At 46.2% G+C, this 12623-nt stretch overlaps 1 protein-coding gene across 1 annotated transcript in view; it reads left to right on the forward strand.

Annotated features, from left to right (window-relative positions):
* The window catches only part of QARS1 (glutaminyl-tRNA synthetase 1), a 38630-nt gene that overhangs the window by 4241 nt on the left and 21766 nt on the right, over positions 1-12623 (forward strand). The window contains exons 3-8 of the mRNA XM_087708719.1: positions 1024-1133; positions 2562-2637; positions 4975-5039; positions 5412-5465; positions 7160-7217; positions 10748-10819. Coding sequence (XP_087564845.1) covers positions 1024-1133; positions 2562-2637; positions 4975-5039; positions 5412-5465; positions 7160-7217; positions 10748-10819 — 435 coding nt within the window. The remainder of the gene's footprint in view (positions 1-1023; positions 1134-2561; positions 2638-4974; positions 5040-5411; positions 5466-7159; positions 7218-10747; positions 10820-12623) is intronic.

A 12623-nucleotide genomic window follows, 5' to 3' on the forward strand; every position in this document is an offset into this window, starting at 1 on the left:
CTGGACAAAATATAATTTCTAATGTTGGATTTTCCCCCTTACCAGAGGGAGCCCCCTTGTGGAATACCATGGCAAATCCACTGCACTATACATTAGAAGCCATTTTAAGGCACAACAGGCTGTATCTTAACACAACACTCTCTCTCTCTCTCTCTCTCTCTCTCTCTCTCTCGAGAGAGAGAGAGAGAGAGAGAGAGAGAGGTTTTAGGGGTGTCTTACCCCCACAGTATTTGTTTCCAGAGAGTAAGTCATCTATGTACCAAGTTTGGTTGAAATTGCTTGAGGTGTTGCAAAGTTATGCTGGAACACACACACACACACACACACACACACACACACACACAGATGTGTGAGTTGGCAATGCTATGATAATGGAAGAGCCTTTTTTGAGCAGAGGACGTTTTGACTATGCCTTTGAGAGGGATAGTATGTTTCAGAAACCACAAAAGGAAATGGCATATAAAGAATCACCCAGATAATAGTTACAGGAGGGTCACAAGTGTTGTGAGTTGTCATGGCAAATGGTTAGAGAGCACAGCGCAGTTCAGCCCCATGGTAATATTATCCTGAGACATCCAGAAAATGCCATGGGTTCTGCTCTGAAAAGCTTTACAGGAGCATGGCCTATTTGTTTTTGAAATTGCCGTCTGTCGTCCCTCTGATTTATTTTTATCTTTCCATTTTTCATGGTGTATCAAATGGCTTTAAGTGTTTCCTACCCTTGACAGTTTGAAGATGTGTGGACTTCAACTCCCAAAATTCCCCAGCTAGCACAATTGGCTGAGGAACTCTGGGAGTTGAAGTCCACACATCTTCAAACTGCCAAGAGTGAGAAACACAGATGTAGATTACGCCTCTTTCAATTTGTGAAGGAGACGAGAATCTAATGACAGTTGTAGGCTCACCAGCTAGATGTATAGCTGGGTGAAGATTTGAATCGAAATCATCCAGATCCTGGTCAAACACATCACCCACTGAAGCACATCACCCTTTCTAATCCACCTGTATTCTTCATACCTGCAGCTGCTCTGGAATACCTTAAAAGTCACCCTGTGGATCCCATTAATACAGCAGACTTCGACAGAGAATGTGGCATTGGCGTGGTCGTCACACCGGAACAGATTGAAGAGGCAGTAAGTTTCAGTCCTATACGGAGGCCAAAAATAAAACAATCTCCAGGTGAATAATTCCACAGAGCCGTGGTGGCACAGTGATTAGAATGCAGTACTGCAGACTACTTTTGCTGACTGCCAGTTGCCAGCAGTTTGGCAGTTCGATTCTCACCAGGCTCAAGGTTGACTCAGCCTTCCATCCTTCCGAGGTCGGTAAACCGAAGACCCAGATTGTGGTGGCAGTAGGCTGACTCTGTAAACTGCTTAGAGAGGGCTGGAAAGCATTGTGAAGCGGTATATAAGTCGATAAGTGCTATTGCTATTTCTAACAGGGCCATTCCTAACAAACCTTGCCATATGCTTCTGACATGGCAAGTGAGGAATAAGCCAAGGCTCCTGGTGTAAGGTACAGGTAATCCTCGACTTACAACCATTCATTTAGTGGCCGTTCAAAATTATAGTGGCACTGAAAAAAAGTGACTTAAATCCGGTCCTTGCACTTATGTCTGTCACAGCATCCCTATGGTCACGTGATCAATATTTGGGCACTTGGCAAACAGCCTATATTTACAGCAATTGCAGCATCTGGGGTCTCTGTGTGTGTGTGTCATGTAATCTTCATTTGCAATCTTCCCAGCTTGCTTCTGTCAAGCAAAGTCAATGAGGGAAGCCAGATTCACTTAACCGCTGTGTGTGATTTACTTAACAACTGCCTTGTGTAACAATGGAAATTCTGGCCCCAATTCTGTTGGTTAGTCGAGGACTGCCTGTAATGCTAAACACATCACGAGTGGACCCTGGAAAGAGCAGCTTAATAGGCATGCTCTTTTCATGCCATGCAAGGATTCTGGCTTGCAAGTAACAATTGAAAATAGATCCATTTAATATTTCCTTTTCAATGAACACCTGGCCATTTTAGGCCCTTAAAAATAACCACATTGAATACGATAGTTGTCTGTGTATATAGTTCTCTACTAGCTCATTTCTCCACATTGCCATCATTTGAATTGAGGACGATGCAATACAATACATTGCATAGCAGAGTTGGAAGGGATCTTGGAGGTCTTCTAGTCCAACCCCCTGCCTAGGCAGGAAACCCTATACCGTTTCAGACAAATGGCTATCCAACATCTTTTTAAAGATTTCCAGTGTTGGGGTATTCACAACTTCTGGAGGCAAACTGTTCCACTGATTAATTGTTCTAATGCATATGTAATATATATTTTACAAAACAAAGACGGCTGAATCTTGTCTCTTTCTCTCCTTACACACGTACACACACACACATACACACACACACACACACAATGTTTTGCACCTATCTCCTAGTCTTCTAATCTTCTACATCAAAGTGCTTATAGCATCTCATGTTCAGCTTTGTCTGGAAGTCAGTTTGAATCCTTCCTCCTTTTCTTAAACCAGAATTTTTCTTCCTCTCTTTATGTCTAGGTGGAAGCTGCCATCTGCAAACACAGAGCTCGGCTCCTTTCAGAGCGCTACCATTTTAATATGGGGGTTCTGATGGGTGAGTGGAATGTGGCATGTTCCAAGCAGGCTTCTTCACATTCATTGCCGTGGTGGGACATCTCCTTAATGGCACTGCTCTTGTCCTGTCGTGTGCCCTTTTCAAACATAGCTCTTTTCTCCTTGTTTCCTGCCCCTGAAAATGTCACCAGCAAATTCAGTGGAGGAATAAATGTGAAGCATAACAAGAGCTCTGCCTTCTCCAATGTTCTGTTTCCAGGGGTGGGCTGCTACGGATTTGCTTGGGTTCAGGAGAACCCGTAGCTAACATTATGGCTGATTTGGAGAACATCCAAATCCCACCCCTGGCTGGCCCCGCCCCACCCCCTCCCATCTCACCCCTCCCTGGAGTCTCCACATGGCCCGTTTTGGATGCAAGGTAAGTACAGGGCCTGTCCGGAGACTCGGGGAGGGGGAAAACGGGCCTCTCGGAAATTTTGGAAAGCAGAGAAATTTGCAATTTCACCTTCCCAGAGGCTCAAAGAAAGCCTCCCGAGCCTGGGGAAGGTGAAAACACCCCACCACCACCACCACAGCGCAGGAGACGGAGTAGGCCATGCCCACCTTAGCAGGCCACGCCCACACCTGTCATGGCCATGCCCACACCCACCCAGCACCTGGGCAGAGAACGCGTTGCTGAAATTTTTGAAGCTCACCCCTGTCTGTTTCATACAGTAAAGTGGAACTGAGGAAGTAAATCAGTTTTCCTGGGAGTTTTTACTTATAATCCACATAATGTTTTGAAAAATGCTTTTTAAAAAGCCAGACTCTCACCAATGTTTGCACAATTATACCATTCCTGTATGAAATCAGATGGACTTCAGATGAAGGTGTAAAAGGGATGTTTGGAATTCACAAGAGTTTTGAAATTGGTAAGAATTGGTTTGAAATAATCTGTCCCAACCGTTTGAGCTTGAAATTGATGTGTTTTGAGTTTGAAACAGGTATTCTAAGGTCAAAGGGGTTGCTTCAAGCCCAGAGCACTGCTGGGGTGATCAGAACTGTGTATTTCAAGGTTCCACCACAAAACTGCGTTCGACTAAAGCGCGCTCGATGAAACCGCGTAGCTGACGTCATCACAGGGCGACAACAGCGCGGAGACAGAAGCACGCTGTAAACGCTAAACCTAAAATTAACCCCTAAACCTAAACCTAACCCCCCTAAACCTAATCCTAAACCTAACCCTAAACCTAACCCTTAACCTAACCCTAAACCTAACCCTTAACCTAACCCTAACCCTAATCCTTAACCTAACCCTAAACCTAGCCCTAAATCTAACCCTTACCTTAACTTGAATCGGCTTGCTTTCAAAGCGCTATTTAAAGCGCCCTTCTTTCTCCGCGCTCGCTGTTGTCGCCCTGTTGATGACGTCAGCGACGCGGTTTAATCGAGCGCGGTTTTGTCGTGCCAGGGTATTTCAATTGAAGAGGGTTTTTTTTTAAGATTCAAAATATTTTGTTGCTACTGATCCTGTTTTAAACTCACTGAAATCTTGAAAACCTTCTGAGGTTTTTATTTGTTTTTAAATAAATAACAGGTACCCAATACCTAAAAAATCTGATGAAGCTTCGCCCTGCAATAAAGTAGTCCTCAATTTACAATTACAATGGAATCCAATATTTTTGTGGTTAAATGAGATGTTTGTTAAGTGATTTTTGCCCCATTTTATGACTTTCCTTGCTACAGATTGTTAAGTGAATCCCTCCAGTTGCTAAGTTAGTAACAAGTTTGTTAAGTGAATCTGGCTTCCCCACTGATTATTTTTTTTTGTCAGAAGGTCCCAAAAGCTGATCACATGACCCTGGGACACTGCAACTGTCATAAATATGAATCAGTTGCCAAGCATCTGAATTTTGATCAGATGACCAAGTTGTAAGTGAAAAACTGTCAGAAGTCACTTTTTTCAGTGCTGTGTCACTTTGAATGGTCACTAAATGAACTGTTGTAAGTCAAAGACTACGTGTAATTCTTTTCTGCTGCTTTTTCCAGTTATAGTAAGTGTCCCAGATATATGAGAGTCCAGTAGTGGGTTCCTACTGGTTAGGACCGGTTCAGCTGAACCGGTAGTGGTTTGATGGCCTCGGTCGCTGGAACCGGCAGCAACGCCCCCAAACTGGTTCTCCCGGTGCCACTATCTTGGTTTTTGGTTCTGTGCATGCGCAGAACAATTTTTATTGCACTGTGCATGCGCGTGTGGGGCATGGCCATGAGCGAACCGGCAGTAGTGGCTGCCGGAACCCACCCCTGTAAGAGTCCCAAGGCAGTAAGAGTCTGCCTTAAGTACCAGTTTTTTTTAAAAAGGCCACAGCAGTCCTTAAGTTCTTTTATTTTCTTGCAGGTGAGGCCCGGAGCAAGTTGAAATGGGCAGATGGCAAAATAATTAAAAACGAAGTGGACCTACAGGTACCTAGTTGGATCTACTATTTTGGATCATCTACTTGATATGCAAAAATATATACAAGAGGATTGACTAAAAATGAAGGATATGCATTTAAAAGTCCCTACTATTTCCAAATGGGAGCTGCTCTTGCAGATCATTTTGGTTGTCCTTTTGCCCGCCATTTCTGCGGTCCAGTTCCAAATGGCTCAAGGCCTGGTAGTGGGGCCCCGGCTCAGGAGTCGGGGACCCCTGTTCTTGTGTCAGAAGGACCCTTCCTTGATGCAGCTGAAAATAAGGAGTTTTATCTGTTGGCTGAAGAAATGAAGTTTAACTTGCTATAAGCGATCCAGTACCTTTCCCTATATTCTAACCTCGTGTCTGTCTTTCTCATGCAGGTTCTAAACTTATTAGGCCCAAAGACAGAAGCTGACCTGGAAAAGAAATCCAAGGTAGTTTAGCTGTCTGTTTCCTCCCCTTAGCACACATTGATTGGCGTTCTTACATTTGTGATCCATGTACATTTGCCATCCCTGTAGGGATGAGGGATTGGATAAGAGGGATGATTTGCCACAGATGGTCATTCCTAGGGAGGCTGGAACAGTTGCTAGGGAGGGAGGATATGATGCTCTCTGACCTATATTCTTTATTGAGGTATACAGTTCAGGGGTGGGATTCAGCTGGTTCGGGCAAACTGGTAGCTCCGATGATCAGCTGGGAGCGAACCAGTTCGCTCCGACGATCAGGTGTCCCCCCCCACACCCCTGTGCTTTACTTACCTATATCCTCTTAGCTGATTCGTGCGGCAGAGCAGATTGTTGCGCCTCAGTTGTGTTACTCCCCAGAAGTGACGTGGAACGTAAGTTTTGTTAAAACTGCGCACGCGATCACTGAACCGGTTGTTAAACTAGTTGGATCCCACCACTGGGTATACTTATTATTTAGGTATGAATAAATATGCCTAATTAATGTTAATATTAATTTATCATTTAGGCCACCTAATCCAAAGATTCGAGGCAGCATACGGTATCAGAATTTCTATAAAACCACATAGGCAAATTCAGCACATGGGAGAGAAAAATATACATAGCTACCAAGTCATCCATCCTCTACCAGTTGAGATCACAAATCGTCCTGGCCTTGGGCATATTTGAAAAGCTGGGCTTTTAGAGCTTCTCCAAAAGTTAGTAATGTTCTGGGGCCAGGCAATTCTGTGGAGGCATATACATATATGCTTTCATCATGCCCTTCTTAATAGTGCTTAGGGAGGGATCTAAAGGGCCAGTGAAACGTCTTTCTGATAAAACTGACTACTTAAAAAGCCTTTGGTTGCTGGCGCCTATCAGAATGCCATCCTCCCTTAGTTGGAAGTGTAGCTGCCTTTCCCTTCCCCTGTTTGTTTCCTTGCCAGTAGGCAGGAAAGTTTTCCCAGCATCCTCTGTTCTGACCTAGGCTTCCCCAAAAAGCACGAGGCAGAGTCCCGGTCCTGACAAAACCCCTTTTATTAAACGAATGTGAATTCCTCTCATTCACATTCAGCAAGGCCTGGCAAACAGTCTTTCAAAGGAACATTCGTGACTACAGACCTTATCTATCTTGGATTGATGGACAGATTTTCACACTCCTGAAATGAATCTAATGACCGAATGAACAAATTGTTTCCTGCAAAAGCCCACTCCCCTTTCGTTCCTCTTTTATTTATGGGAGGGGCCAATCACCTTCCACTTATGACTTTACTCCTCTAAGTCTACCCTGATTTCTGAGTTGTTCTTTTCTTCTGGCAGCTCTGCGCATCCGCACACTGGGAACAGGCTCTAGCTGTTCCTCTGCCTCACTGCTGTCTAGCTCCGTAGGCACCTGATTACTGCCAGACAGCCTTTGCCCAGTCTCTGCCTCTAACACAGAGCCCTTGTCCGAGCCTTCCCCAGCCTCCAGGACTAGCCTATATTCCTCCCCAACCTCCTCACTGTCCGACTCTGCTGTCAGCTTTGTTGGCCACTGGCAAACCACAACATCCTCTCCTTATCCCAGGAGAAAACTTTAGCTGCTAGATTTCTGCCTATAGTGGTCCTGTTCGGAGCTTATCTTCTGCTAACTACTGAGGCCAGACTGGATGACACCCAGTGTTTATTGTTTGTCTTGTCAGACCCCGAAGGCCCGTAATACTGAGCCAGAGCAGGGGAAATCAATGGTGGTGGAAAATGGTAAGGCGTTTTTTGAATGGCGTTTTTTGTAAGTGTCTGGCTGTAAACTGCAATTAACTTCTGTAGTGCTCTGTATCCATGATGGCCTCTCTCTGGCCCTTGTAGCCACAGGAATTTTTCAGCCTTTCAACATCCACTTGCCCTCTCAGTAAAGGACAGAAAGAATTAACACAGTAGGCATCTACAGTGCTTGCTTTTTTTTTTTAAAAAAAAAAAACTACTTTGGAAAATTATTTCTGCCAGCCAAGAAGTCTTCAGCTTCTGCTGAGATCAGGGCTGCCCTCTAGTGCATTCTTGGAGAACAATGGTCTCTCAATTAACCTTTGAGAATTTTTTCCAATTTGGAGTTCTCCATAACTATCTGGAACTCAACCTTCCAAAATTCTTAGGCATCCTATCCTAACCGAACACTGGGTGGGAATTCTGGGAGTTTTCATTCAATGTCTGTGAAGGAAACTGAGCCACAACCAACATCTGAGGCTGTGCAGCTGTGCATGATACAAAGGCTTTCTCAGGAAAAGCTGCCACTCAGAATTATGTACATTCTTGTTATATAGGAGATTCAAGATTCAGCTGTCAGATTCGGGTTACTGGCAGAGTTCTAAGTAACACCCTCAACGAAAGAAGACTCAGAGGCTTGAGTTTCTCCAAAGTTCCATTTTAGTTCCACAAGAGGATGAAGTAGACCACCTCTGGGTTGGGTTTCAGGATGTTGCCCCTGGGGATGTGGACAAGGCCATGAGGGCTGTAAGTGCCTCCACCTGCGTACTGGACCCGTGTCCCTCATGGCTGGTTGCTAACAGCAGTGAGGTGACACGAGGCTGGATCCAGGCGGTTGTAACCGCCTCTCTTCGGGAGGGGAACTTCCCCGCCGCGCTAAAAGCGGCGGTGGTGAGACCCCTCCTGAAGAAGCCATCTTTGGATCCAGCTATTCTTAATAACTACCATCCAGTCTCCAACCTTCCCTTTCTTGGGAAGGTTGTTGAGAAGGTGGTGGCCTTCCAGCTCCAGCGGTCCTTGGAGGAAGCAAGTTATCTCGACCCCTTCCAGTCAGGCTTCAGACCCGGTTACAGCACAGAAACCGCTTTGGTCGCATTGACCGATGATCTTTGGAGAGCCAGAGATGGAGGACATCCCTCCATCCTGGTTCTCCTTGACCTCTCAGCGGCTTTCGATACCATCGACCATGGTATCCTTCTGCGACGACTGCGGGAGGTGGGAGTGGGAGGCACCGTGCTGCGGTGGTTCTCCTCCTACCTCTTGGACAGGTCGCAGTCGGTGTTAGTGGGGGGGCAGAGATCGACCCCTAGGCCCCTAACATATGGGGTGCCTCAGGGTTCGGTCTTATCCCCCCTACTATTCAACATCTACATGAAACCGCAGGGAGAGATCATTCGCAGGCACGGGATAAGATACCATCAATATGCGGACGATACCCAGTTGTATCTGTCCGCCCCGTGCCAACTCAATGAAGCGGCGGACGTGATGAACCGAGGCCTTGAGGCCGTTATGGACTGGATGAGGGCTAACAAGCTTGTACTCAACCCAGAAAAGACCGAGTGGCTGTTGTGCTTCCCTCCCAATAATTCGACCAGTATTCCATCACTCAGGCTGGGGGGTCAAATTCTATACCCCTCAGAGAGGGTTCGCAACTTGGGAGTCCTCCTGGATCCACAGCTGTCCTTTGACCACCATCTGACGGCTGTGACCAGGGGGGCATTTGCCCAGGTTCGCCTGGTGCGCCAGTTGCGACCCTACCTGAATCGGGAGGCTCGCACAACAGTCACTCGGGCCCTTGTGACCTCTAGGCTGGAATACTGCAATGTGCTCTACATGGGGCTGCCCTTGAAGAGCATCCGGCGACTTCAGCTAGTCCAGAACGCGGCCGCGCGAGTGATCGTGGGTGCACCTCGGTTCACCCACATAACACCTATCCTCCGCGAGCTGCGCTGGCTACCTGTCGATCTCCGGGTGCGCTTCAAGGTGCTACTAGTCACCCATAAAGCCCTCCATGGTAGTGGATCTGCGTACTTGAGAGACCGCCTCCTGCCAATTACCTCCCTGCGACCAATTAGATCTCACAGATTGGGCCTCCTCCGAGTTCCATCTGCCAGCCAGTGCCGGCTGGCAACTACAAGGAGGAGAGCCTTTTCAGTAGTAGCTCCGACCCTTTGGAACGATCTCCTCGTGGAGATTCGTACTCTCACCACCGTCCAGGCCTTCCGCATAGCCCTTAAGACCTGGCTCGCCCGTCAGGCCTGGGGACAAAGATAATGCCCCCTCCCGAATGATGAATGAATGTTGCTCATTATTTTACTCTATGTTTGTCTACGCTATTGTTTGTATTTCCCTCCCCTGATTTTATGTAAGCCGCCCTGAGTCCCCTCAGGGAAAAGGGCGGCCTATAAATGTTAATAAACTACAAACTACAACTACAACTTATTAGCGATGTCATATTGGCACATCTGGGAAAACCCAATTCTGAAAGTTTCCAGGTTTTCCCCACCCAAAAGAAAGTTCACGCCCAGCACCCACAAGTCCATCGCATGATCCAATCAGACACCATCCAAAACTGGAGATGCCTCTCAGTCATACCATCGCAGCTGCAGGGCAAGATGTTCTTGATTCTCTGAGAAAATAGTTATTTTGACTATATATCATCCATATTCCGTATAATTCCCCCCTCTCATTTTCCCACGGTAGAAAATGTGGCAGGCCTGAAGGCCCAAATGTAAAAGATGGCTTCCAGGTCTGACATCAGCCCTTATCCTACTAAGAGGATTAGGAAGGGATGCAGTCCGAAATCCTGGAAAATTGCATCCAGTTTGAATAGAACCAGATAGTTAAGACTATTGTCATGGCTTGTCTAAGGCAGCTTCCCATGCAGTGAGGTCCATTCTATTTGAGCCTGAAAAAGATTCAGCTGAATTTAAATTGAAATGACTTGTATGCCTTCAAAATTCCAGTCTAAAACATGACTACATAATATCTGGTCCTCCAAACAGTGCTGATCTACTATTGGTTGCATTAAAACTGTTGGCCATGTTGGCTAGGGCTGCCACAAGCATTTGGATTCCTACAAATTGAGACTATATCCAGACTATGGCTTGTAATGATGAACAGAAAGCTGGGTTTTCTGTCTCCCATCCCCACTAGAAGTTCTTTAGTTCTAGCAGCAGCTTCTTGTGATGAATGTTCTGCAATGTTTAAGATTGCTTCTTATGCTACTCTTATTCATACTAACTATATCATAATGGTAAACAGCCCTTCATGTTACAAGTAAAATACAAGTAAGAAGAAATCCTGATTTAGATCTAGATATAGAAAAAAATATATAGAAAGACAGCCAGGAAAGAAGATCACCATAGTGGGCGGGGGAGAATATCTCTAGTGGCCCTTACAGATGGAAATGCTTCGGAATGCCTGATATTTAATTCTCTGGCTTTTATGCCAGAGTTGCTTTGGATAATAATGAGATGTGTGGCATAATAATTTAATAAAAAAACAATATCCAAACCAATGCTCTTTAGGGGAACCACACCAAGAGACAAAATCGCTCCTGGAGCAGCTGAGAGGGGAAGCACTCAAATTCCACAAGCCAGGTAAGCTGCCTTGGAGTTCTTGCAATCTACATTTGGATAAATTACCGATCGATCAGAGAAGGCTCTGCATTTCATCCTTGATGGCCTAAATCGGGGGTCGGCAACCTTAAACATTCAAAGAACCACAACGGTCCTAATCAGAAGCCCTTTGTTCAATTCTGGAGGCGACCGGAAGTCCAGTTCCCCTACCATAGAGTCTCCTCCTAGTGCAGTGTCCTTTTTCCTCTACCTGTCCTAACTGAAAGCCCTATCAATTGTGGAGCTGACCAGAAAACCCACCCCTTGCCAGAGAGTCTCTTTCTAGCGTGCTGTGCTTCCCCTGCCCCCCCCAAACCAGAAGCTACTCTCAAAATTGTGGTGCTGACCAGTGACAGGGAGCTGCAGCAGAGGGATGAAATAGCCACATGCAGCTCCAGAGCTGCGGGTTGCTGACGCCTGGCCTAAATGTTAGCATTTAGCACATATGATAGGCAACCAGGAGGTCACAGTCAGCTTCCAGCATTTCAGTAATGGCTCAGTAGAATTGTTTCCCAACAAAGTGCATGTTCAGTCCATTTGTTGGTTGGAAGATCTAAATTCTCAATGCTGATGCCTTAAAGGCATCTAATAAACCCCATTTAAATCATCCAAACCCTGATGAAACCAAGCCACTTTTGCCTGATATGGACCAATTTAAGGACTAGGACTTACAGCACTTTTATTGTTGCATACCCATTAATATACACCCCCTTTGAAACATTTTTTTTAAAAAAAGAGCTCTACCTGTACATTTTGCTGATGTTATAGGTTGGGCACTAAATCCCGCTGTGGGCCATAGGATGGAAAAGATTGCCCAACCCATCAGATACTGATGCTATTTTGTACGCTGAGTTCACTCCTGCTGCTACTAGACCAGCAGTCACCAACTGGTGGTCCACGAGAAAATTTTGGTGGTCCGCAGAAAAACTATTTGCATTTTTTATATTGCACTAAATCAGGGGTCCTCAAACTAGGACCCCTGGGCCAGATACGTGCAGTGAATGCTTGTGTTGCTGCAGAGAGTCTCCCGCTTTGGGGTCTTTTTGTGTGAGTCGCAGTGAGGAAGAAATTCTGACTTGGGGTCAGCTTCAGCCTCTTGGTTTGGGGCTTTGGGCGAAGGCTGGAGGGAAGTGCCGTTGGTGGCGAAGAGCCGGAGGGCCTCGTTTCAGTGGGACTGCATCATTGCCTGGAACTGGCTGACCATCTCATCTCGCTGAGCCTCCAGGCGCCGGTACCTGGCCTTGCACTCTCGCAGGTCTTCCCTCTGCTTGGAAAGCCTATGCTCGTAGTCCTTAGTGAGGTGCTTCTGCTGAGCCTCCTTCTCGGTCATATCTAATTTGAACTAGCCAGCTGTTTTGCCAACTCTTTCTCATGGTGGCTGCTTAGCTCCCAACAACTGCTTCCTAAGGAGCAGGGAGGCGAGGAGTGGCTGGGAAGGGAAGGGCAAGTAAAGGCCATTGAGCTGCCCCTCGATGTGAGTGACATTGAGTTGGCCACACCCATTCAGTCACATAACCACTTAGCCATGCCCACCCAGATGGTCATTAGACAGATATTAGTGGGATTTAAAATCATGAATTTAATGGTCACTGAGATCCGAAAGGTTGGTGAGCCCTGTACTAGATAGCCTCTTGTAACACAGGGCTCCATCAGGCAGGACGTGGGAAAAGCTGATTTAAGAAGCCATGATTTAATGGGCTGTGAGAATAACCTTGGGAGATGGGAGGAAGAGCCACAGCCTAGACAACACTCTGATAGGAGAAATCTGAGTCCAAAGGAGGGACGG

The sequence above is a fragment of the Thamnophis sirtalis genome, unplaced genomic scaffold, assembly GCF_051295495.1.
Source record: "Thamnophis sirtalis isolate CommonGarterSnake01/CBP01778 unplaced genomic scaffold, rThaSir2_p1.2 scaffold_3, whole genome shotgun sequence".
In the NCBI taxonomy this organism is placed as follows: domain Eukaryota; kingdom Metazoa; phylum Chordata; class Lepidosauria; order Squamata; family Natricidae; genus Thamnophis; species Thamnophis sirtalis.